Below are 26,789 nucleotides of genomic sequence, written 5' to 3' on the forward strand. Positions count from 1 at the left end.
AACGATAGAGGCTCACAGTTGGTGTGTTGCCTCCCAGATGCCAAGGTCCGTGACGTCTCTGATCGTGTTTTCAGGATCATAAGGGGGAGGAGGAGCAGCCACAAGTCGTGGTACACATCGGTACCAGCGACATAGGTCGGAAAAGGGACGGGGATGTAAAACAGGAATTTGGGGAGCTAGGGTCGAAGCTGAGAGCCAGGACAGACCGTGTTGTCATCTCTGGTTTGCTGCCAGTGCCACATGCTAGCGAGGTGAGGAACAGGGAGAGAAAGCAGCTACACACGTGGCCACAAGGATGGTGTAGGAGGGAGGGTTTCTTGGATATTTGGAGCATGTTCTGGGGAAGGTGGGGCCTGTACATAAGGGGAAGTAGATTTAGGACTGGGTTTAGGAGGAACTTCTTCACCCAAAGGGTTGTGAATCTATGGAATTCCTTGCCCAGTGAAGCAGTTGAGGCTCCTTCATTAAATGTTTTAAGGTAAAGATAGATAGTTTTTTGAAGAATAAAGGGATCAAGGGTTATGGTGTTCGGGCCGGAAAGTGGAGCTGAGTTCACAAAAGATCAGCCATGATCTCATTGAATAGTGGAGCAGGCTCGAGGGGCCAGGTGGCCTACTCCTGCTCCTAGTTCTTATGTTCTTATGTACAAACAGGACAGGTTACATCTGAACCAGAGGGGCACCAATATCCTGGGAGGGAAATTTGCTACAGCTCTTCGGAGGGGTTTAAACTAATTTGGCAGAGGGATGGGAAACAGATTTGTAGTCCAGGAGATAGCGTTGCTGGAGTTCAGGAAGTTGAGGGTAGTGCAGTACTGAGGAAGGTACCAAGGTCACAAGAGTGGACCTGCAGGCATGAAGATGATTTGAAGTGTGTCTACTTCAATGCGAGGAGCATCAGAAATAAGGTTGGTGAGCTTGAAGCATGGATTGGTACCTGGGACTACGATGTTGTGGCCATTACGGAGACGTTGATAGAACAGGGGCACGAATGGTTGTTGGAGGTTCTGGGGTTTAGATGTTTCAGTAAGATTAGGGAAGGTGGTAAAAGAGGTGGAGGAGTAGCATTGTTAATCAAGGATAGTATAATGACTGCAGGAAGGCAGTTTGAGGAGGATCTGGTTGCTGAGGTAGTCTGGGCTGAAGTTAGAAATAGGAAAGGAGCGGTCACTTTGTATGGAGTTTTCTATAGGCTCCCAAACAGTAACAGAGATATGGAGGAAAAGATTGCAATGCAGATTTTGGATAGGTGCGGTAGTCACAAGGTAGTTGTCATGGGTGACTTTAACTTCCCAAATATTGATTGGAACCACTATAATTCAAACAGTTTGGATGGGGCTGTTTTTATCCACTGTGTGCAGGAGGGTTTCCTCACACAATATGTGGATAGACAGACAAGAGGCAGGGCCACATTCAATTTGGTACTGGGTAATGAACCCAAGTGTTAGATTTGGTTGTGGGAGAGCAATTTGGAGATAGTGATCACAATTCAGTGACTTTCACGATAGCAATGGAGAGGGAGCGGAACATACGGCAGGGCAAGGTTTATGACTGGGCAAAGTGTAATTACGATGCGATTAGGCAAGAATTGGGGAGCATAAGATGGAAACAGGAAATGTCAGGGATAGGCACAATTGAGATGTGGAGCTTGTTCAAGGAGCAAATACTGCGTGTCCTTGATATGTCTGTCGCTGTCAGGTAGGGAGGAAATGGTCGAGTGAGGTAACCATGGTTTACAAAAGAGGTTGAATGTCTTGTCAAGAGGAAGAAGGGGGCTTATGTAAGGATGAGAAAACAACGTTCAGTTAGGGCACTTGAGGGATACAAGATAGCTAGGAAGGAGCTCAGGAAAGGGCTTAGGAGAGCTAGGAGGGGGCATGAGAAGTCCTTGGCGGGTAGGATCGAGGAAAACCCCAAGGCTTTTTACACTTATGTGAGGAATAAAAGAATGACCAAGGTGAAGTTAGGACCGGTCAAGGACAGTAGTGGGAACGTGTGCATGAAGATATAGGAGAGGCCCTAAATGAATACTTTTCTTCAGTGTTCACAAAGGAGAGGGGCCATGTTGTTGAGGAGGATAGTGCTGGAGGAAGTAGATATTCGGAAGGAAGATGTGTTAGAAATTTTGAGAAGCCTGAGGATAGATAAGTCCCCTGGGCCTGATGGGATATATCCTAGGATTCTTTGGGAGGAGAGGGACAAGATTGCAGAGCCTTTGGCTTTGATCTTTATGTCCTCGCTGTCTACAGGAATAATGCCAGAAGACTGGAGAGAGGCGAGTGTTGTCCCCTTGTTCAAGAAAGGGAATAGGTATAACCCTGGGAATTATAGGCTGGTTAGTCTCACTTCGGCCATAGGTAAATTATTGGAAAGGGTCCTGAGGGATAGGATTTATGATCATTTGGAAAGATACAGCTTAAACCAGGATAGTCAGCATGGATTTGTGAGGGGTCAGTCTTGCCTCACAAGTTTGATCGTATTCTTTGAGGAGGTGACTAAGTACATAGATGAAGGTAGAGCAGTTGAGGTCGTATACATGGATTTTAGTAAGGGGTTTGATAAGGTGCCCAGGTCGGCTCATGCAGAAAGTAAGGAGGCATGGCATAGAGGGAAATTTGGCCGATTGGATAAGTAACTGGCTATCACATAGAAGACAGAGGGTGGTGGTAGATAGTAAATTTTCATCCTGGAGCCCAGTCACCAGTGGTGTACCACAGGGATCAGTGTTGGGTCCTCTGCTATTTGTGATTTTTATCAATGACCTGGATGATGCAGTTGAAGGTTGGGTTTGTAAATTTGCTGATGACACCAAGATTGGTGGAGTAGTGGATAATGTGGAGGGCTGTTATAGGCTGCAAAGAGACATTGATAGGATGCAGAGCTGGGCTGAAAAGTGGCAGATGGAGTTTATCCCTGATAAGTGTGAGGTGATTCATTTTGGTAGGACAAATTTGAATGCAGATTACAGGGTTAACGGCAGGGTTCTGAAGAATGTGGAGGAGCAGAGAGATCTCAGAGTTCATGTCCATAGATCTTTGAAAGTTGCCAGCCAAGTGGATAAAGCCGTGAAGAAGCCTTTAGCATGTTAGCATTTATTAACAGGGGATTGAGTTTAAGATCGTGAGGTTATGCTGCAACTGTACAAGACCTTGGTTAGACCACATTTGGAGTATTGTGAGCAGTTCTGGTCACCTCATTATAGGAAGGATGTGGAAGCATTGGAAAGGGTGCAAAGGAGATTTACCAGGATGCTGCCTGGATTGGAGGGTAGGTCTTATGAGGAAAGGTTGAGGGAGCCAGGGCTTTTCTCACTGGAGCGAAGGAGGATGAGAGGTGACTTGATTGAGGTGTATGAGATGATGAGAGGGATAGATAGAGTGGACGTTCAGTGACCTTTTTCCTCGGGTGGATGTAGCTGTTACAAGGGGGCATAAGCATAAGGTTCATGGTGGAAGATATAGGAGGGATGTCAGAGGTAGGTTCTTTACTCAGAGAGTGGTTGGGGCGTGGAACTCACTCCCAGTTATGGCAGTGGAGTCGGACACATTAGGAACTTTCAAGCGGTTATTGAATAGGCATATAGAGTGCACTAAAATGATTGGGAGTAGATTGATTTGATCTTAGTTTCAGACTAGTTTGGCACAACGTGTGGGCCGAAGGGCCTGTACTGTGCTGTAAAGTTCTGTGTTCTATGATTAGTGAGGAGACTCAAGGAATTGAGGAACCCGGGATGAGGCGAGAAACCTGGGGATTGAGCAACTCAGGATCTGGAGAGGAGAAACCTGGGGATTGAGGAACTCGGCATTAGAGAGGAGAGCCTGGGGGACTGTGGAATTTGGGATCAGGGGAGAATTCCCAGTGGGATTGAAGAATTTGAAATGAAAATGAAAATCGCTTATTGTCACGAGTAGGCTTCAATTAAGTTACTGTGAAAAGCCCCAAGTCGCCACATTCCGGCGCCTGTCCGGGGAGGCTGGTACGGGATTCGAACCGTGCTGCTGGCCTGCTTGGTCTGCTTTATAAGCCAGCGATTTAACCCAGTGAGCTAAACCAGCCCCTGGAGCGGAGGTTCCGGGGGATTGAAGAACTCGTGATTAGAGAGGAGGCCCCTTGGGGTTGAGGAGTTTGGGATTAGAGAAGAGACCCTGGGGATTGAGGGACTCGGTGGTAAAGAGGATACCATAGAACATAGAACATAGAACAGTACAGCACAGAACAGGCCCTTCGGCCCTCAATGTTGTGCCGAGCCATGGTCACCCCACTCAAACCCACGTATCCACCCTATACCCAACAACTCCCCCCCTTAACCTTACTATAGGACACTACGGGCAATTTAGCATGGCCAATCCACCTAACCCGCACATCTTTGGACTGTGGGAGGAAACCGGAGCACCCGGAGGAAACCCACGCACACAGGGGGAGGACGTGCAGACTCCACACAGACAGTGACCCAGCCGGGAATCGAACCTGGGACCCTGGAGCTGTGAAGCATTTATGCTAACCACCATTCTACCCTGCTGCCCCTAAACTATGAGGGACTGTGGAACCTGGGATTAGAGAGGAGGCCCCCAGGGATTCAGGAACTCGGGATTAGAGAGGAGGTTCCGGGAGATTGAAGTCCTCGGGATCAAGAGAGGAGACCCATGGAGTTGAGGAATTCGGGATTAGAGAAGACGCCCTGGACATTGATGAACTCAGGATTACAGAGGAGACTCTAGAGGATTGAGGAACTCAGGATTAGAGATAATGCCCTGGGTATTGGGGAACTCTGGATTAGAGAGGAGATCCCAGGGAAGTGAGGAATTTGTGATTAGAGAAGAGACCGTGGGGAATTGAGGAACTCGGGATTAGAGAGGAGGCCCAGGGGGATTGAGGAACTCATGATCAGGAGAGATGGCCCTGGGAGATTAAGGATCTCAGGATTTGAGAGGAGGCCCCAAGGGTTTGAGGAGATCAGGATTACAGAGGAGGCCCCTCGGGGATTGTGGAACTCAAGATGAGGAGAGGAGACACCTGGGGATTGAGGAACTCGGCCTTAGAAAGGAGGCCCCGGGGATTATGGAACCCGGGATTAGAGAGGCAGCTCCGGGGATTCAAGAACTCGTGATTAGAGATGGGGTCCCGGAGGATTGAAGGATTTGGAATTAGAGAGGAAACCTTGGGGGATTGAGGACCTTGGGATCAAGAGAGGAGGTCTCATGGAATTGAGGAACTCGGGATTAGAGGAAACCCTGGGAATTGAGGAACACGGTATCAAGAGAGGTCTCGAGTCGATTGAGCAACTCAGGATCAGGAGAGGAGGCTCTGGGTCGATTGAGCAACTTGGGATCAGGGGAGGAGTTGGGGCAGCACGGTGGCACAGTGGTTAGCACTGTGGCTTCACAGCATCAGGGTCCCAAGTTCCATTCCCCGTTGGGTCACTGTCTGTGTGAAATCTGCACGTTCTCCCCATGTCTGCGTGGGCTTCCTCCGGGTGCTCTGGTTTCCTCCCACAGACTAAAGGCGTGCAGGTTCGGTGGATTGGCCATGATAAATTGCCCTTGGATTCCAAAAAAGGGTTGGAGGGGTTATTGGGTTACGGGATAGGGTGGAAGTGAGGGCTTAAGTGAGTCGGTGCAGAATCGATGGGTTGAATGGCCTCCTTCTGCACTTTCTGCTTTATGTTCTATGAATGTTTGGGTTAATAAGTCTTCAGTTTAAAATTACATGTTTCCCAGGAATTACATGATGGGGAGGTGAGTATAAAAGCATGTCAGACATTATAAAACTCAGGAAAAGCAAGGAGGTGGGTGGCACGGTGACACAATGGTGCGCACTGCTGCCTCACAGCACCAGGGACTCGGGTCAATTCTGGCCACTGTCTGTGTGGAGTTTGTACTTTCTCCCCGTATCTGAGTGGGTTTCCTCCAGGTGCTCCGGTTTTCTCTCATAGTCCAAAAATGTGTAGATTAGGTGGATTGGCCATGTTAAATTGCCCCTTTGTGTCCAAAAAGGTTAGGTTACGGGGATGGGGTGGCGGTGTGGGCCTAGGCAGGGGTGCTCTTTCCTAGGGCCGGTGCAGACTCGATGGGTTGAATGACCTCCTTCTCCACTGAAGGGATTGTATGATTCTATTTGATTGATAACTGGAATGAGCGGCTTGTCTTAAGACTGAGTTTGTTTCCACTGGAGTTTAGAAGATTAAGGGGAGGCTTGTTTGGTATTATGGCCGGTACAGGCTTGAAGGGCCGAAAGGCCTGTTCCTGTGCGGTATTTTTCTTTGTTCTATAATAAGATCCTGAAGGGTCTTGACAAGGAAAGGCTGCTTCTGCTTGTGGATGAGCCGAGAGCTCGGGGCACTGATTTGAAATTAGGGATCATCCTTTTAGAACAGGGGGGGGGGGGGGGGGGGTAGATGGGAATGCAGAACTTGAAACACAAACAGATCAGCCATAATCTTATTGAACGGTACAACAGGCTAGAGGGGGTGAATGGCCTACTCCTGTTCCTATTTCGAATGTTCATATGTTCGTAAGCGCAAGGATCACACTGAACTGATAAGATTATGGTAATTATACATTGAGACATAATCAATGTTAAAATGTATTCCTGGCATGCAAAACCTTGAATAAAGGAAGACTCAGCACATCACGTCTAAAAGGTTGCTGACCCCTGCTCCAAGTGCTGAAGGAAATCGTTTGTGTGTTGGGAAAGGAGTATTCACCCAGGAGATGCTTCACTTACGCATGTGCATGGGAACGAGAAGGTCCAGCGTCTTCTGTGAGAGGTGAGGCCAAATAGTCATGATCTCCTTTCGTAGCTCAGCATCTAACTGCTGCTTGTCTGCTCCACCTGAAAGAGAGTTTATTCCAGAACTATATCTGAATACGTACCTCAATATAATTCACACTGTTGTAGGGAAAAATCCCTTGTGCCAGTGCATTCAAAAGGTCGAGTCTCAAGGCAAGGTTCAAAGCGTTTTTACTGTATAGTACAAGTCCTGAAGTCCTTCAGGGAGACTCACGCAGCCAGCTCCTAACAATGGCTTGACCACGGTGATCTCCCCGATATGCAGACGAGGTTCAATATTTATAGAGAGTACAAGCATTTGCAAGGTTTCGGCGGGCTTTTGCCATTTTACATTTGAATAGTACAGATAAATAGTACAGATACATGATTTCCCGGGCTTCCTGACTCTGACGTCAATGTCTCGTCATCTGCTTGGTTTTAATAGGTGTTCCCTTGACTTACAATGGGGTCCCATTATCTCTATGCTGTACCTTGATTAGGTGTTGAGTGTGGTTCCTGGGTTAACCTGGGAATCTATTGTGTCAGCCTCCTGTTTGATAGGATTTGTGTCTGTGTGTAAAACTAATCTAATCAATATATTTAATCCTTAGGTTTCTTTTGCCTGCCTGGGTCATTTTGGTTTTACAACATTGCATTTTATAACATTTCATTTTATAAGTATATATATATCTGCCCCACTGTCAGGGTCTTGACTAACAGATATTCCGATCTTCTGGCCATGGTGCCGTTTTAAGATGCAGCTTCGTGCTGTTGCTAGGCAGATTATAGATTCTCCATTTCGTTCGAAAAAGGTTTCTCAGCTGTGCAAAAATGGGATTCAAACGAATGCCCATCCCTTTAAATCATAAATGGTGCCAATCAGTCCAATAAATGAAGAATGCTATGATGATGTAAATATTAATACGAATCCTATACCAGCTGAGGTTATTCATGAAGGCCCACCTTGCTCCTTGCCTGAGGTGTGATGATCCTCAGGTTAAACCACCACCAGTCAGCTCTGCCCTTGAAAGCTTAAAGCAGCCTCTGGTCATCTGGGACTATGGTGACTTTACCCTTTACCTTATCTCCTCATGGAGAGCATTGGAGAAATATCAGTCACTGTACAGATATCTCTGTATTTAGACGGACTTAGAAATACCAGTGTACAGGTATCTCCTCATGGAGAGGGTTGAAGAGACACCAGTCAGTGTACAGATATATCCTCATGGAGAGGGTTGGAGAGGCACCAGTCAGTGTACAGATATCTCCCTGAGAGAGAGGGAATGAGAGACACCAGTCAGTGTATAGATATCTCCCTGAGAGAGAGGGGACTGAGAGATACCAGTCAGTGCACAGATATCTCCCTGAGAGAGAGGGGACTGAGAGATACCAGTCGGTGTACAGATATCTCCCTGAGAGAGAGGGGACTGAAAGACACCAGTCAGTGAACAGATATCTCCCTGAGAGAGAGGGAATGAGAGACACCAGCCAGTGTACAGATAGCTCCGTATGGAGAGGGGACTGAGAGACACCAGCCAGTGTACAGATATCTCCCTGAGAGAGAGGGAATGAGAGACACCAGTCAGTGTACAGATATCTTCGTATGGAGAGGGGACTGAGAGACACCAGTCAGTGTACAGATATCTCCCTGAGAGAAAGGGAATGAGAGACACCAGTCAGTGACAGATACCTCTCTGAGAGTTGAGGGGGGGGTTGAGATCAAGACTGGTGTCGCGTTACATATAGATGTGGTTCTGTTTCTGATCTTTTGTAGAAGGCAGTATTACAATAAAGACTTCTCAGATGATGACACAGCCAGTATATGGAGCCTTTTGATCTGGAGGCAAAGCTTTGTACTGACTCCTACAAGTTACTTCCACTCTATGGAAGGGAAAGGTAACAATTGGAAGGAAGGTGTATTTTAAAATTTTCAGTGATCCGGTTTAGATTGCGACTGTAGGAGCAGGATTGCAGCTTGCCTGGTCTGTGGACTCTGCCCGAGTCTCAAATTTCCCGCCATGAAGGCAGGTGATGGCTTCAGAATTTGCTGAGCATTGCATTCATCTCACAATCCAACTCATTATTTATCCCCGTGTGCATTGAAATATTTTGTGGTTGAATCGATTTCAAAATGAGATGATGTCTGAAAAATGTGGATGGCTGATGCACTGTAAATGCGTGTAATGTCTGAAGTCAGACATTAATTTAGAATTTATATGTTGCCGAGAGGAATAAGATTGATCGTAATTCTTTATAGCTGAATTCCCGGTGATACAGCGTGACCAGATCAGCAAATGTGCTCATGATGGTGGGATGGCACACGGCGTGTCAACTCCTCAGATTGATTAAGCAGCCTTTTGGCACTGTGGAGCCCAGAGTTAAATCTCGGCTTTGAGTTGGAAATGTCCGATTGGACAAAACCAGCGATTTCAGTGACAGGGCTGTAAAACTGTTGGTAAGTTAAATTTGCAAAATACAAGGTGGAATTATTTTGTTGCCATGCAACATCTTGGCTCTAAGTATGCAGAACTGAATGCAATTTACCCTTCCTAAGTGAGGAAGATCAATTATATTAATTTTATATGCATAAATGTGAGGACAGCACACCTAAGTAGTCAGTGTGGTACTGTCTTGAAGACAGGCACCTAAATCCACTCCACTTGGGGTATTGTTAGAAGGTTGAGGGATGTCAACCTTAGGCTGTGGGAACCTTTACATCAAATTACCAGTTCACATATCAGCTGAATAAAATTCATGACCTCAGGATATTCCACACAACTTTAGTAGCATTTAAAATTTGTTTAGTGTTGTAAAGTTCATTTGGTCTCTTATTTTGTTACTGGAATTTTGGCCAGTGTAAAAATAGTTGGGCAGGATTCTCCGTTGCACGACGCCGATATCGTAATTGGCGATCGGGTGGAGAATCCATTCTGACGCCCACATCGGGGTCGGCGCTGTTTTGATGCTGGTTTTCAAGCCTCCGCCCCCTCCGAAATGGCATCATCACGTCGTGAGACGCGCGCCGTTGCAATGGCTTGGACATCATTGGCAGGCCCTCCCGCGATTCCTGCCCCCGAAGGGCCAGGTTCCCGACCGCGTGGTTGACGAGTGGTCGGGAACCTGGCGTGGCGGCTGAGGACTGTCCAGTGCCACCACAGTCGGCCGGGATCCGTGCAGCTGGCAGGGGGAGTGGGGGACGACTGGTGGGGAGTTGGCCAGGGGATGGCCTGGGCGTCCTGTGGGGTCGTGTATGGCAGACCGGGTCCGTGCATGGCCGGCATGATGTTGTAAGGCACGACAGGTCATCGCTGTGCGCATATGCGGCCAGAAACCCGGCCATTCTCCGGCTGTTTTCGGCACGGGAGCCGGAATCGGTGACGGTTTGGCGCTGATTTCTGAGTCATAAAATGCCCGCAAATTCTCCGTTTCAGCCGCCACCTAGCCGCTGAAATAGGGAATCCAGCCCATTATTTTTAATTTGGTGATTTTTCAAACTGAAATCAAATTTTGCACTTTGGGATCTGAACTTGCATCGCTTATGTCTCTGGATTGTCCAGGATATTACCACTACAAGACTGTGGTCATTAAACTGGTTCAAATTAAGGTCAAATAAGTCAACCTCTGTAACGCCACCTAGTTATGCCCGTCTTCAGTTCATCTGCTGTTGAGTGCCCCACCTATGCCTTTCTCCCCTCCAAACGTGACTATTGCAATAACAATCAAACCTGACTCTCCATTAAGTTAAGGTTATCCAAAACTCTGCTACTCGTGTCTTAATTCACACCAAGCTCTGGTCACCTGTGTCTGAGTGGGTTTCCTCCAGTGCTGCGGTTCCTCCCACAGTCCGAATAAGTGCACGTTAGGTGGATTGGCTATGCTAAATTGCCCTTGGGTTAGGTGGGATTGCTGGGTTATGGGATAGGGCGGAGGTGTGGTCTTAAGTAGGGTGCTCTTTCCAAGAGCTGGTGCAGACACGATGGGCCGAATGGCACCCTTCATTGTAAATTCTGTAATTCTATGACACCCATTGCTGTGCTCGCTGACCTACATCAGCTCATGGTCAGGCCTAGCCTTGATTTTAAATACCATCCTGACTACAAAATAATCGTCCTAGTTTTCAGGTCCTTTCCAATCTCCAAAATCTCCAGCCGAACAAACTTCTGGCCCCTTGAGCATCTTCCGAATTCGATTTGCTCCACCACAAGTGGCAACCATGCCTTCAGCTGCCTGGGCCCTAAACTCTGGAATTCCATCCCTAAATCTCTGTCTCTATCTCCTTTAAGATGTTAACTGTAACCTACCTCTTTGCTCGAGCTTTCGGTCACCTGCCCTGGTATCTGGCTCAGCGTCACATTTTGTATGATAACCCCTCCCGTGAAACACCCTGGTATGTTTTACCACATTAAAGGTGTGATTTGGTATGGTATCAATACTGAACATTCCTCTTACCTTTTGCAAGCTTGATGTGAAGTGCAGTCCTGATAAGGCCCATAAGGGTAGAAGTGAAGTGGACAGTCTTCTCTTCACTCACTGGCATATTCATCAGCACCAGCCTCTATAAAGGAGAGGACAACTAGTCACAAGCAGTTCAACTACCTGTCCAGAGATAGGAGAACTGGAATCTTAGTTACACTCTTGAGCTCCAGTGATGGTGATGGTTTGTGTGTGCTGTAATTTAATATTGCCACCACCGTATTCCCCAACCCCTGCACCTCAACCTCCTTCCCAGGTTCCTCCATTCGCTGGATCTTCCTCTCGCTGAGGACAGAAAGCAAGTTGTTTAAGGTACCCGCTAAGGTGGCCAACTCTGGTTGGACAAATTTCTGGCAGTTTTGGCAAATAACCTCCAATTGCCTGCCCTCAAAACTACTGTCATTGGCTGCTCAGCCTGTCCATCTCTGTATTGCCCCGCCTTCATATGCTGATTGGAAAGTTATCAAATTCTTCATTTCCTGATTGAATGATTCTTGACTGACAGCCAAGCCATCTGCAATATTTTCTTAACTAAAGCAAATGTGTTCATTTAATGCTCCAATTATTTGCTTTTCTGTTTGCTCGCTATGTCTGGGAGGACAATCTTTAATTCCTATGGACTCCAGGGAAATGCAGGAGAGTTGGCAACCCATGAGTGTACTAAACAAACAGCAACAGGCGACATCACCCACATTTTGCAGTGATACCTTAAACGAGGCCACTCTCCCCTCTCGTGATGACTTACTCAATAATTTGTGTAATTTGGAAGTGAACACTCATCTCCGCAGTGAATGTCAGCTTTCAATACAGCACTTCCATAAGGACAACTCACGCTAGGCTCACTGTCTTCTTAACCAGAAGAAGCTGCTGAGTGACATGCAACTCAATATCTCTCCACCCAAAGTGACAGATGATCCATTTTTGTCAGACGACATCCTATTGCGCTGCGTTCAAACCAAAAAGAAAATGGACACACCTCCAGCCTGCAAAGTGGACTGGACCAGAATTGGTCATCCTGAGCAGCCCCCACCCCCACCCCACTCGCCTCTGTTGAAGATGAAGCTAGAATGCTGCATTGGAAAATAGCAAATGTAATGCCTGTTATTCAAGAAAGGAGGGGGAAGAGCTACAGGCTGAGCCTGACATCAGCCATCAGGAACATTCTGGCAGCCATTATTCAGAAATATGTAACAACGTACTGAGAAAATCATAGTATGATCAGGCAGAGCCAATACAGTTTTATGAAAGGTAAACCCTGTTTGCCAAATTTATGAGAATCTTTTGACGATGTAACTAGAAGGGTGATAAAGGGGAGCCAATGAAACCCAGATTTCCAAAAGACATTTGATAAACTGTCATACAAAAGGTTAACATACCTTTTTATTCATTTATGAGATGCAGGTCCTGCTGGCTAGGCCAGCATTTATTACCCATCCCTAATTGCCCTTGAGAAGGTGGTGGTAAGCTGCCTTCTTGAACCGCTGCGGTCCCTATGGTGAAGGTACACCCATAGTGCTGTTAGGAAGAGATTTGGAGGTGACATACGAACATAGAGGACTGGTTAATGGACAGGAAGCAATGAGTAGGTAATAAAAGTGGCATTTTGAAGGTGCCAGGCTGTGGCTAATGAAGTGCTGCAAGATCAGTGCTGGGGCCTCAACTATTTATAATCTATATGAATGACTTAGGCAAAGAGATAGAGAGTAATGTATCTAAATTTGCTGATGATACAAAGCTAAGTGGAAATGAAAGTTTTAAGGACACAGACTTTTGAAAAGAGATTGATATGTGATGTGAGTGGGCAACGAGGCAGTACAAAGAACAAAACAGCACAGGAACAGGCCCATCCACTCTATCCATGCCCCTCATAATGTTATTCTATCCACCAGATTGCTCATGCCATCATTCCAATCACTGATGTATGGCTGCTGCTTTACTATCAAATAAGACAGTAAAGAAAGATGGAGTAATGTGGGCAAGTATAAGGTATTACTTTGATATGAACGTATTAATATATGAAGATATTAATATCTTTGATACCAATATATTACTTTGATTGCAAGAATGTTGATGTGTGTTGGGTGTACTTGCACAAGGAAGACAGATAGTTAGCATGCAGAAACAGCAAAGAATTAGGAAGGCAAATGACAAGTTAGCCGTTATTGCAAGAAAGGTAGAATACAAGAATGAAAACATCTTGCTGCAGTTATAGAGGGTTTTGGTGAGACCACATCTGGAATATTGTATGTAGTTTTGGTCTCCTTATCGAAGGAAGGAGCTACTTGTATCGGAAGCAATACAGCAAAGGTTCACTGGATTGGTCCCAGGGCTGAGTAAACTGGGTCGATAGTCTGTGGAGTTTCGAAAAATGAATGGTGATCTTGTAGAAACGTAAAAAATTGTGAAGAAACTTGATAGGGTTGCTACTGAGAGGTCTGGGGAATCGAGAACATGGGGCACAAACTTAGGATAAGAGGATGATCATTTAGGACTGAGACAAGGAGAAATTTCATCACTCAGAGGGTTGTGAATCTCTTTTAAAAAAAACATCCAATTAAGGGACAGTTCTGTGTGGCCAATCCACCTACCCGGCACATCTTTGGGGTGAGGGGGTGCGACCCACGCAGTCATGGGGAGAATATGCAAACTCCACATGGACAGTGACCTGGAGCTGGGATCAAACCCAGGTCCTTGGCACTGTGAGGCAGCAGTGCTGACCATTGCGCCACTGTGCCACCCTTAGGGTTGTGAATGTCTGGAATTTTCAGACACAATTAGTTGTGGATTTTTTTTCGTTGAATATATTTAAGGCTGGGATAGACAGGTTTTTGGTTGCAGGATTCAAGGGACATGCGGAGCGGTGGGAAATGAGTCTTGAGGCTGAAGATCAGCTACGATCATACAGAATGGTGGAGTAGGTTCGAGGGCTGAATGGTTGCCTCTTGTACCTATTTCTTATGTTCTTTTGGGCACATCTCTAAAATGTAGATATCTTATTTAATATAAAGGACTAGATTAAAATTCTCTCTACACTGCCTCCAAACACTTTGTGAGCAGATCTAATATTGGTAAGACAAAGCTCCTTCTGCACTGTCCCCATCAAACACTCCCAGGACGCGTACAGCATGGGGTTAGATGCAGAGTAAAGCTATTTTGACACTGTCCCCATTAAATACTCCCTGGACAGGTACATCACGGGGTTAGATGCAGAGTAAAGCTCCCTCTACCCTGTGCCCATTAAACATTCCCAGGACAGGTACAGCGCAGGGTCGATAGAGAGTAAAGCTGCCTCTGCACTGTCCCTACCATCTCCTTGCCTGGATTCACTCAATGTGTGACGCCTTGACCCGGAGCAGCCTCAAGTGGGGTTGAGTGAATTTTTCAGTTTTGCGATAAGCAGTGTTTCCTCTGACCTCAGATGAGGCACAATCGGAAAATGTAGGATCCGTCGATACTGATAAAAATGGATCAATCAAATCATGAAGTTTGGGATTACCTGTACATGTCCCACGTCTTGATCTTTCAGTTCTGGCAGAACTAAAATCTGTAAACAACTAAATCAACATAATATATTCATAGGACAGACATGACCAAACAATGCCCTGCAATGCGTGAGAACACCATCCGCCTTTGCAGCATTGATTGGCAAGGGAGTGCTCTAACAATTACTATGTGTTTCTAGCACAGTGTGACAATGAGTGTCAGGGTGGGAGATCAGGGATTAAATGAGTGATTAAACCATGCACCACCCGCGCAGATTTCAAACAAAGCAGATATGTTCTTGCAAGACATGGAGGAGAAGAGGTGGCCACAAGTCTTCATACTCATGCATCAGGTTACAATAAATGAAATGGCCTGGGGCAGCTCCAAGTGGTTGCAGGACTTACATGTATTCGATTTTTTTTGGATATTTCAGGCGAGGAATGTTAATGCTGTGGAATAGAGGACTTTGCATTCAGCACAGGGTCAGGTACAGAGTAAAGCTCCCTCTACACTATTGCCATCAAACACTCCCAGGACAGGTACAGTACGGGGTTAGATACAGAGTAAAGCTCCCTCTACACTGTGCCCATCAAACACTCCCAGGAAGATACAGCAGGGGTTAGATACAAAGTAAAGCTCCCTCTACACTGTCCCCGTCAAACACTCCGAGGGCAGGTCAACACGGGGTTAGATACCGGGGACTAAATTCTCCGCCCCTCAATGGCAGGAACGTTTCTGCGATCGGGCAGAGAATTCGGCGGTTGCCGAAAATCGAGGTCTGTGCCTGGTGCCGAACCAAATGCCATGCTCCGGGACCCTGCTGGGGACGACAATGCAATCCACATCCCGTGCCGGCATCGGCAAGCAAAACTGCCATTTGCACATGCGTTTAAATATCATTACTGGATGCAGTATGCTCCAGACCTCCGCGATTCTCTGCCCATCTTAGGCAGGAGTTACGCAGGCGCAGTTCACAGTTCTGAGGGAGAGAGAGGAGGTAAGAGAAGTTTTTAAAATAGTTATAGAGGGGTAAAAAATGTAGCACTTGCTGGGGGCTGCCTGTAAGGGCCGGGATTGGCGGGGGGGGGGGGGGGGGGGGGGGGGGGGAAGCGGTGAGCAACTTGTTGACGGACCCGTGGATTCGGAGTGTTCCCCTCAGGATCCGGGTGGCCAGACACGGATCGCATTGTTGCGGTAGTTGCTTTACCGGCAACCATTTGGTACAGGTTACAGGCCCCTGACTACTCACTCTGCCGACTGCTTACTGTGTCCTGTAAATGTTCAAAGAGCCCCAGGTCATTTGGGAGCCCACACAAGCCATCCCTCTGGAGACTCTCAACCCAGATAACCCATCAACAGGATGGACGTGGCCAAGTTCAATCAGTGGCCCACCAGGTACTGCCACTCCTTAGTGAACTCATCAGAATTACAGCCCCAGGGCAGAGGAATAGCAGTCCTTACCCCAAAAAAGGGACACATGCATCGTGGTCTTTGGCAGCCCACTGGCACACTGCCCTGTTAGACCAACAACGAGCCCATTCCACAGGGCCACCAGTTGTCTCCAGGTCCTACCTATCCACCGCCAATCTGCTGCCATCCATCCTCCCCTTGGATAGGTTGTCACAACCTGTGTGTCAGACCCTGGACCCATGTCACACTCCAGCCACGCTCCCAGCAGATGTCCATGCCCTTTCACCAATTATCAGAACTGTCCATTCACAAACCCTGAAGCATGGAGGAGCAGGGTGGAGCTGAGGTCCAACTCAAGGTCACCTGTTGAAATATGATGGACAGGTGTTGGGGCTTTGTGAAGGGTGGGATGTCAGGGGAATGCAGGCGGGTGGTTTCTGGTTGGCCTCTGAGGGATGGTGACGGATGTGATGCCAGGGGCACAGAGGTGGTCACTCACCCGGGCTGAGTGATATGACAGCCTGTTGAAATATGATGGGCAAAGTGATACCCATCTTGCTAACATCGTTTCCCTTCCCCCCCTCACGTGCGCCCCCCCCCCCCCCCCCCCCCCCCCCACACCACCGAAGAGAAGGAATTTTGGAGAACAGCCCAGAATGGTTGCATTGTACCTGGCTGCCGCTGCCCTCGGCGAAGCATTGAGGCTGCAGGCACTGGTGCTGCTTGTGGAGGGCCCTGCATAACAAGAGCCTGCCCCAGAAGAGCAGGGACCAGCCGGTGAGGCTGGGGAGCCGACCATCCAACAGGAGGAGGTGCCACATCAGGCCACATTTACGCTGTCAGCGCCTGTCCTTTGAGGTCTTGCTGGAGCAGACGTGCCGCCAAAGACATTGGCTGAGCAGGGAGACCATCTGTGCCATATTATGGCGCAACTGGGACTACGGGGGTATGGAGGAGGACACGTGCTGCTGTTTGCCGTGAAGATGACGGTCGCCCTAACTTGTTGGAATGGGGATGATGAGCAGTGATGGGTCACTCACTGGTAAGCTGTCCTACCTGGTACCCACACACTTCTGGACCTGTTCCCTGCTACCTTTCAGGGTGATCCCAGTGTCCTGGGGGTGTTGCTCCATGCCATCCTCCAACACCCACAATCCACAACTAACCTCCCACACCCCTCCACCTAGCACACCCTCTACACCCAGCCCTGGGCCCTTCAGACAGAGGATTGAGGGAGGTCAGAATGTTGGTGAAAAGGTGTTAATCAGGACTATATACAATTGTTGTGCCCTGACCCCTACCTCTAACCTATGTGCTGTACCTGTGCCACCTTAACTGGTGTCTAACTTTCTTAACAACTACTGCTTCTTCTTGGTGTGACCCCAGACAGCACATCAGATGTGGAGGCGGCCTGCTGCGCTTCTCGCCCTGTGACCTAAGCTGCCTTTGATGGGCCTACTTGACCTCCAGGTGTCGTGGGTGACGAGGTGCCACCCTGTTGTGCCCGCTGCCATGCGCCAGTGAGAGATGGTCGGGTGGGGTGGGGGGGGGGGGGGGGATTCAGAAGCACTGAAATGTTCCAGCATCTACCCTGCAGGAGGCACCAGCACCATCTCTTCCCCTCCTAAGGGGTGCTCGCTGGCCCCACGGCTGCTCCCTGGGACAGAGGTGAGGCCAGAGTGAACTACCGAGGCAGCACCATCACCTGGCGCTGCCAGTCCTGGAAGCATTGTCTTGTCTCAACATGGATCCCAATCGCCACAGCCATGGAGCACAGAGACTGGGAAATGTCCCTCAGCAAATGCGACATGTCCCTCTGCACCTCAGTCATGCCCCTCAGCACCTCGGTCCTGTCCCTCTGTGACTAGCCCAGGCTAGCCAATGTCGGGCCAATGCTCTTGATGCCCTCAGTCATGTTTCTTTGTGACTGGGCCACACTCTGGAGCGCCATAGCAATGTCCACGTGGGCCCGCTACATTGCTGCCTGTGACTGGGCTCCCAAGTCCTGAGCCTCAGTCATCGACTGCACTGCGTGCCCCAAGCCTTTGGTGTCTTGACCCATGGCTGTCACTTTCTCACCCAAGGCTTCCACCGCGGACACCACCCGTTCAGTGTTGGTACCACACTTTGTCAACACCACCTCCTTCACCTGAAGGAGTTGGAATCCTCCGACTGCGCTTGCAGGCACTGCAAGGTTGCGGGCACCCGCTCCTGTAGACCCTGGCTCTGTGTCTGCATCTCCACCAGTGATGGGATAATTTTTTCAGAAGCGCAAAACCTGTCTGGGCTACAACTAATTTCAGGGAACGGGCAGCTTTTCGGGAGTCCCTACCTCCACCTGATGTGCCACAGCATGTGTGACCTGCGCATCAGAAAGTGTCCAGGTGTCTCTTCGCTAAAATGCCCCACCGAAGTGATAGTCTTTGGGATGGTGGAGGGTGCAGGTGAGAGCAGTAACAAGAGGCCGTATTGTCCCGAACCGGTCCTCCAGGTATTCTGGGATTGTGGCTGGGATCGGGGTAGGCCAGACAAGCCGTGTACATCAGATAGTGATCCTTGAAGACAAAACACATGGTGAGATCCTGGGTTGGGGAGATGTGGGGGAAGAGGGTGACTCATGTGCTATAGGGATATCACTATGCATTAGCGGCTCACTTAGTTGACCCATGCTGACCACTGCCTGGGAGATAGCCCTCTCTCCCACCCCGGCCAGGTTAATCACCCTCTGCTCAGTGACGGTTAGGATCCTTAGGTCTGGCTCTCCCCCTCCAGTCTTCTCCCACTCCCGGATGTTATAGGCAGTCTACTCTTGGGGGCGTGGGGTGGTGACAGATCATGGGCATTTTGAGATACTTGGACGAGGTTTATACGGGGGGAGGGGATGTGTTGGTAGCTGGTTGCCTTGTGCGCAAGGAACTTGGGCAAAGGGGCCAGTACAGGTGTTGGGGCTTTGTGAAGGGTGGGATGTCAGGGGAATGCAGGCGGGTGGTTTCTGGTTGGCCTCTGAGGGATGGTGACGGATGTGATGCCAGGGGCACAAAGGTGGTCACTCACCCGGGCTGACCTAAGGAGGTTGTTCATCTTCTTCTTGCACCGCAGACTTGTCTGCCTAATGAGAACCAAAGCACTCGCATCTCTGCCACCTCCGTCCAGGCTCCATTCACATCCATGGGCAGTAGCCTTCTGCCCACTCTGTGAAGAGGGTGTCCCACCTCTCATCTACCACACCCAGCATCCTGTCAGCTCACAATCTGTAAACCGAGGGGCAACTCTACTTGGAGCCATCTTCCCGACTGGAATAAGAGTGTGTGGGGTTTGGAGTACTTATAAGTAGCTCCAGCTTGTCGTGCTCTTCAGTCCCAATTCTGGTCCCAGTAAATCCAATGCTGGCAGCTGGGCAAGGTGCTGGCCCAATAGCATGTCCTGAATAATTCCAGGACTGGCATCCCCAATAGGAATGGGAAACTGTCCCAATTCTGTCCCAGCGTCAACACTATTGGTGAGATATTCCATTTGGGAGACTATGTGCTGGACACTCCATTCTGGAGGCTAGGTGCTGACACCAGCATAGAATGTGTCGACTTTCACGACAGGAAATTTGGCCGACCCCTCACCGATTCCGGTAGCAGTGAGGGGCTAGCACCAGTGCCGACTGAAACTCCCGCTGCCCGTGCCGAAAATGGCCGGAGAATGGCTGGATCCCAAGCCACGCATGTGCACGGCTGACGACATGGACCGGTCGCACCGTACAACATGCCGACGGCTGTGTGTGTAACCTAACCCACAAACCGCAATCCCACAGCCTACCCCCTGGCCACCCCCCACTAGTCCCCCCAGCCCTAGCAGATGTCCCCCCAGCCGAGTGTGGCAGCACTGGACACAGTCTGCAGCCGGTACGCAGGCTCGGACCACACGTGACCTGCACCATCGGGAACATTGCGGGTAGAGTGGCTGATGACGCACCGATGTCACGATTATGTCATTTTGGAGAGGGCGGAGCATGGCTGACTGGCGCCAACCGGTGTCGGCTCTGATTTCGGCATTGGAGTCCATTCTCCGCCTGATTGCCGAACATGATTTCGGCGCGGGCTACAGAGAATCCCGCTCTTTGTTCTCCTACCAGAGGAAAATGTTTCCAATTAATGCTCCCCATGGGAGTGCAAATTGGGAAGCAATCGTAACTCTTGCCAATGCCATTTTAAGTGGGCAGCCTGATAGCAAAGTTCCGCGGCTGACCAAGCCCCGCACTGCAAAGCAACCCCCGTACTGTAAAGCAGCCCCCCACTCCCAGGATGGCCTGGGTGCCCCACCCTTCTCCCAAGTATGGAGGTGACCTGATGCACCCCCCGGGACTCCTCAACTAAGGAGACCCCCTCCAGGGACCCCCTTAATCGGGAGACCCCATCCTGGCAACCCCTTAATAAGGAGACCGCCTCTGGACCCTCTAGCTGAAGGAATCCCAACTAGAGCAACCCCCACAGAGATCACCGAACTAGAGGGACCCCTTACAGGGAACTCCTGACTGACGGGACTCCCAGAAAAGATACCACTATCTGGAAGCCAGAGAGAAGTCCAGAGTGGGGCAGTGAAAAGACTAACAGCTGTAATACTTACCTGGAAGTGGATTCCAATCACTTAAGCATGTGATTGCAATGCACTTATCTCTCTTTAATGTGGTCGATGTTTGTAAACATTGGGGTTTAGCAGTAGTCACTCATCCATGAAGGGAGATGAATGAATCAAGGCTGCAGCTGTTTTGTGGAAGCTGTCAATCACAGCCCACTACTTGAAATGAATGAATGGTTTGCAGCTAATTGATCTGACGGGTTTAAACACAGGTCACAGCTATTCTCCTTCCAAGAATGGACAAGTGGAGCTTCCAAAGGAGTCAATTTTCTGGGGGGGGGGGGGGAATCCCTTTAGTCAGGGGGAACCTGTGGGAGAGGGGTGCTTTGAGTGTCCCTCTGGAGGGTTTCCTCTAGTTAGGAGGCCTCAGTGAGGGTCCCACTAGTTAGGGCTCTCTGTAGGGTTCCTCTAGTTAGGGGATCTCTGTGGGGGATCTTCTAGTTAGATGTTCTCTCTGGGGGCCCCTCTAGTCAATGAGTCTCTGTGGGGTTGCCTTTAGACAGGAGGTCTCTGTGGAGGTCCCTCTCATCAGCGGGTCTCTGTGAGATTCCCCTCTAGTCAGAATTCTCTTTGGGGGTGCCTCTAGTTCGGGGGTTCTTTACTTTGGGGGTTCCTTTGGGGGGGGGTATCCTGATTAAGGGGGTCCCTGGAAGGGGGTAGCCTATTAAGGGGGTCTCTTGGTTTGGTTGTCCTAGTTTGGGGGTCTCGGGGTGTGGGGGCTTGGGGGGGGCTGTCTGATAGAGGAGGGGTGGGCAGATAATGCATTGTGGGGTGGCGGGGGGTGGAGGGTGGTCCTCAGATGGACTTTGGGGCAACTCCATTAAGGCACACTGTGAATACGACCACATCAGGCGGTACTTGTAGTAACCCCACCCACGTGATTGCAAGCCCATTGGACCAGAGTGCCAATCCCGCTAAATGGATGCGAATGGGTCATTGAGATCCATTTGCATTCATTGACGACATCCTTCCACTGGTGTGTGGGTGTGAGCCTTGGAGCATCAAGTTCAGATTGGCGTCGATCCTGATTTTTAGATTCTCCGCCGCATCGGGGACCCCCGACTGGCGGCGAGTGGCGGAGAATACAGTCAAATGGAGAATTTCAGCCAGAATAAATCTCCCTTTACACTGTCCCATCAAACACTTCCAAGACAGGTACAACACAGGATTAGATACAGAGTAAAGCTCCCTCTACATTGGCCCCATCAAATACTCTCAGGACAGGTACAACACCGGGTTAGATACAGAGTAAAGCTCCCTTTACACTATCCCCATCAAACACTCGCAGGGCAGGCACAGCACGGGGTTAGATACAGAGTAAAGCTCCCTCTACACTGTCCCCATCAAACACTCCCAGGGCAGGCACAGCACAGGGTTAGATACAGAGTAAAGCTCCCTCCACACTGTCCCCATCAAACACTCCCAGGGCAGGCACAGCATGGGATTAGATACAGAGTAAAGCTCCCTCTACACTGTCTCCATCACACTCCCAGGACAGGTACAGCACGGGGTTAGGTACAGAGTAAAGCTCCCTCTACACTGTCCCCATCAAACACTCCCAGGGCAGGCACAGCATGGGATTAGATACAGAGTAAAGCTCCCTCTACACTGACCCCATCAAACACTCCCAGGACAGGTACAGCACGGGGTTAGATACAGAGTAAAGCTCCCTCTACACTGTCCCCATCAAACACTCCCAGGACAGGCACAGCATGGGATTAGATACAGAGTAAAGCTCCCTCTACACTGACCCCATCAAACACTCCCAGGGCAGGCACAGCATGGGATTAGATACAGAGTAAAGCTCCCTCGACACTGTCCCCCACACACATTCACTATGATATTTTTGCCTAATTGTAGTGCTGAAAGCGCAGTGTTCTATTCCCAACACTAAAATCCCTCACTCTGAGAAACATGAATTTGACAGAAAGAAAGTGGGTGAAATGAGGAGAATTCCTTGGCAGTTCTGTGACTGGAACTATAGCGAAATATGATCGCTAATGGAATCCTTTTTAACCTTGCCTATTTGATTAAGAATCGTACCTAACCCAGAACACAAGCACTTTCAGTCTCATCCAGACACAGTTTGAGTTTTGTTTTTCTACCTTGTAGGCAACTTTCGAAGGACATTTCTTCCCCAGACCCAGCGGTGGAGACATGAGGGTCAGCATTTGATACATGTCAGTGTAATGTATTCGGCCGCTTTGCATGGAGGGAAGGGATGATAAACATGTCCAGGAGAAACAGAACAGGAAATAGTTAATCACATCTATCTCAATCAGCAGAACACTCCTTCTTCATAGAATCATAGAGCACAGAAAAAGGCCGTTCAGTCCATCATGTCTGTATTGGCTCTTTGAAAGAGCTATCCACTCCCCTGCTCGTTCCCCATTTGCCTGATTTTTATTTATTTATTTTTCAAGAATATCCTCTCTTATGAGAGTGACTGATAAATCTGCTTCCACCACCGTTTTAGGCAGCGTCATACCAACTCGCCATGTTCCAACAATTCTCCTCATCTGCTGCCACCTTTTTTGTTTCATGCCAATTATCATCAACTCGTCATTCATTTTCTTGGTGCGAAGTTCGGCTGTTCCATAAATGCGGTGGGTTAAAAGTGATTGGATTCAGTGAAGTTCCATGGGATGAGGAGGTACTGATTAACTTCCCACCATGTGAGCAGTGCCTAGCAGAGCAAGCATGGGTCAGAGGGAGGGAGCGAGGGAGGGAGACATGCACTCCATGCATCTGGGTTATGCATTTAGCCCTCAGTAAAGAAACAGTTTCTCTCACTTCCTTTTCTCTTTACACAAATCTGCGCCTCCAATTTAATATCTTAGCCCCATCCAAATGTTGAACTGTCTGACATTGGCTCCGACCATTTTGAATTTTCAACTGCGCCCTGCAAATCTGTATGTAACATCTTCCTAGCCTGCTGGAGTTGTCAATGATGCATTGGGCTAGAACCCCAGGCCTGGAAACTATAGGCAGGGTGCTGCGTTCAAAAGTGGCATGTTAAAGTGAGTGTGTGTGCATATGTAAGTGTGTGCATATGTTTGTGAGTTTGTGTGTGTGGCGTGTCAATGTCTTTGTTACTTCTTGACTCGGCTATTCCAACACACACCTGGGCTGGCCTCCAACATTCTACTTTCTATCAATGTGAGCTCATCCAACATTCTGCTGCACAGCTAACTCACCATCAATCCTGTGCTCACTGACCTACACTGGTGTCTGGTCAAGCAATGCCTTGATTGTAAAAATTGGGTGGGATTCTCCATTCGTTGCCGCTGAAATCGGGAAAGGCAATTGGGCGGAGAATCGGTTCCGACGCCAAAATGGTCGGATTCTCCGTCGGATTTGCCGATTCTCCGGCACTCCGATAGCGGCCATCCTGCTGCCACTGACCACCTACCTTGGCCCCTGGTTCTGCAGAGTGACACAGGCCGCATGGGTGTCACACCCCCCTGCACCCACCACCCACTGGTGGCCCGCCAAGGGCAACACCCACAGTAGCCCCTGGCGAGGGCAGTGCCAGCCAAAGGTACCCCTGACATCAGGGACAGGCATCAGGGACAGCAGGCCCCATGGTGCCAGGAGCGCGGGGTAGAGCCCACAATGCCAATCGGTGCCACCATGTAGCCCGGTGGAAATGGTTGGACACGGAGTATGCACCACTCTAACATGTCGACCTTTCACCCCATGCAGACAATGGATATTGGAATATAACCAACAATGGTGGCCTCACTGCTGATTGCCGCAGCCCTTGGGGATGCCCTGCAGCTGTATGAGCGGGTACTGCTCAAGGAGTAGGAGGAAGCTGCAACAGCAGAGCATGCAGCAGCAGAACATGCAGCAGAGGGGCAGGTGGCAGCCGCCCAGGTCGGAGTGCCAGCTACCCAAAAGGCTGAAGAGGTGGTGCCAAGGAGGTGCTGCATGAAGCCTTGTGTGCACCGGCACCGCCTGTCATTCGAGGGCCTGCCGGACCAGGCATGCCGTCGAAGACTCCGGCTGAGCAGGGACACAGTGCAACATGTCTGCCGGATGATGGCACACCTGGCACCGCAGGGGTATGGGGAGAACACCCTCTCCCAGTGGCCATCAAGATGACGGACGCCCTGAATCTTTACGCAACGGGGTCCTTCCAGGCGCCGAGTGGAGTCTTGTCTGTTATCTCACAGACCTTGGTGCACAGGTGCATCCGCGCCGTCACGGAGGCCCTATATGACCATGCTGATCACTACATCTATTTCAATGTGGACCAAGCCCACCAGGATGCCCGGGCAGCGGGATTCCCAGTTCCACGGGGTGATCGACGGGATGCATGTCCCCATCCGAGCATCAGCAGATGACAGATGGCTCTACACCAACCAAAAGGGTTTGGTTGAATGAACGTGCAGCTGATATGTGACATCAGCCGCGTATCATTCACCTTCGCACCTGATACCCGGGCACTGCGGGCGACACTTTCATCCTGGCATACTCAATGATTCTTGACATGTTCAAGAAGCGCCCCCCCCCCCCCCCCCCCCCCCCCCCCCCCCAACGAGCTGAGGGACTGGCTCCTGGATGACAGGGGTTATCCGCTCCAGTCGTGCCTGCTGACCCCTATACAGAGGCCACAGACCGATGCGGAGACAACAACGCCCACACAGCGAACAGGGGCGTGATCGGGCATTGACACCAGATCCCAACCCCACACTCCCTCACTTGCGCTCCCCCGGTCAACCACTCCTGCAATCCCCTCTGTGATACACACCTACTGCACTGTGGGTGGGGACCCTGGGTTGGCAGTAACACCGGATCTGGTCCATGAGATGGAGGATGATGACAACCCACTCATCAATGAGCTCTGGTCCTCTGCATCATACAACAACGTCTGACTCCTGCCCATGGTAACACATTCCACCGTCCACCTGGGTGATCCCTGCATGCGAGCTGGCCACTCCATCACACGGATGGAATCACACTATCAGATCCCTGAGGTGGCGGTGGTAGGGATGGTTGTGGGGGTGGGGGTGAGAAGGAGGAGGAGCACTTGCCACCCACCCCAACATCCACCCATTTCCCCTTCCCCTCCCCTCCCCCCCAGCCAGCCCAGACCAGCCCACCTCTCACACACATCAGACACTGCACTGAGGCAGAATGTGAGTGGTAACAGGTGTTTATTGTGAACAAATATATACAGGTTTATGTCCTGGCCCCTATAATGAAACTATGCCCTGCCTCGTGCCAACTTAACTGGTGTCTTCTTTCCTGGCCTTACAGACCCTCATGCTACATCTAGGTGGATCCGAAGATGGTACAGCAGGAATAGAGACAGCCTGCTGTAGTTCCCGCCCTGCGACATGGGTCCCCGTTGGGGTGACCGAGCCTGGATTGGCCTGGCTGCTGCTTGGATGTTCCAGGTGGCACGGTTCTGCCCTGTTCTGCCCACTGCCCACCAAATGCACCAGGGAAAGGAAAGGGGCAGGTGGCATGAGGTGTTGCGGTGTTCCGACACCTCCCCTGTGGAAGTCATGGGCACGGACCCCATCACCTCCTCCTCCCTCGGGGTGCCCAATGGCCCCCGGAATACTCCATGGGACGGGGGTGCAAGTAGAGCTACCCACTGAGGCTCCCCCGACACTTGGCGCTGCCAGTCCTGGAGGCCCTCTCTGGTCTTGACCAAGGTCTGTATGCTCGCGGCCATGGAGCACTGGGAGTGGAGCATCTCCGTCTGGGACTGTGCCACATTATGCCGTGACTATGCCACCATCTTCTGGGTTTGTGTCACATCAGTCAGTGACTGTGCCTTCTTCCTCTGGGACTGAACCACCCTCCCTCTGTGTCTGCGCCACATCGACCAGCGGCTGAGCAATGCCGCCGACATTCTCAGCCATGGTCTGCTGTGATTGGGCCACACTCAGGAGCACCCCTGTAATTTCCAGGTGACCCCAGGACATGGTCACCTGTGAGGCCACAACCCTGTCCTGGGCCTCGGCTAGCTCCTGCACAGAATGCTCCAGACTTGGGCATTCTGATCCATTGCTA

General features: G+C 49.9%; 1 protein-coding gene across 1 annotated transcript in view; it reads right to left on the bottom strand.

The window, feature by feature from the left end:
• LOC119964246 (probable voltage-dependent R-type calcium channel subunit alpha-1E) overlaps window positions 1–26,789 on the bottom strand; it is a 1,062,240-nt gene that overhangs the window by 43,500 nt on the left and 991,951 nt on the right. Inside the window, exons 37-38 of the mRNA XM_038793526.1 lie at window positions 11,217–11,322; window positions 6,723–6,830 (exon numbers count right to left, since the gene is read on the bottom strand). Coding sequence (XP_038649454.1) covers window positions 6,723–6,830; window positions 11,217–11,322 — 214 coding nt within the window. The remainder of the gene's footprint in view (window positions 1–6,722; window positions 6,831–11,216; window positions 11,323–26,789) is intronic.

Source organism: Scyliorhinus canicula, chromosome 4, assembly GCF_902713615.1.
Source record: "Scyliorhinus canicula chromosome 4, sScyCan1.1, whole genome shotgun sequence".
Taxonomy (NCBI): Eukaryota; Metazoa; Chordata; class Chondrichthyes; order Carcharhiniformes; family Scyliorhinidae; genus Scyliorhinus; species Scyliorhinus canicula.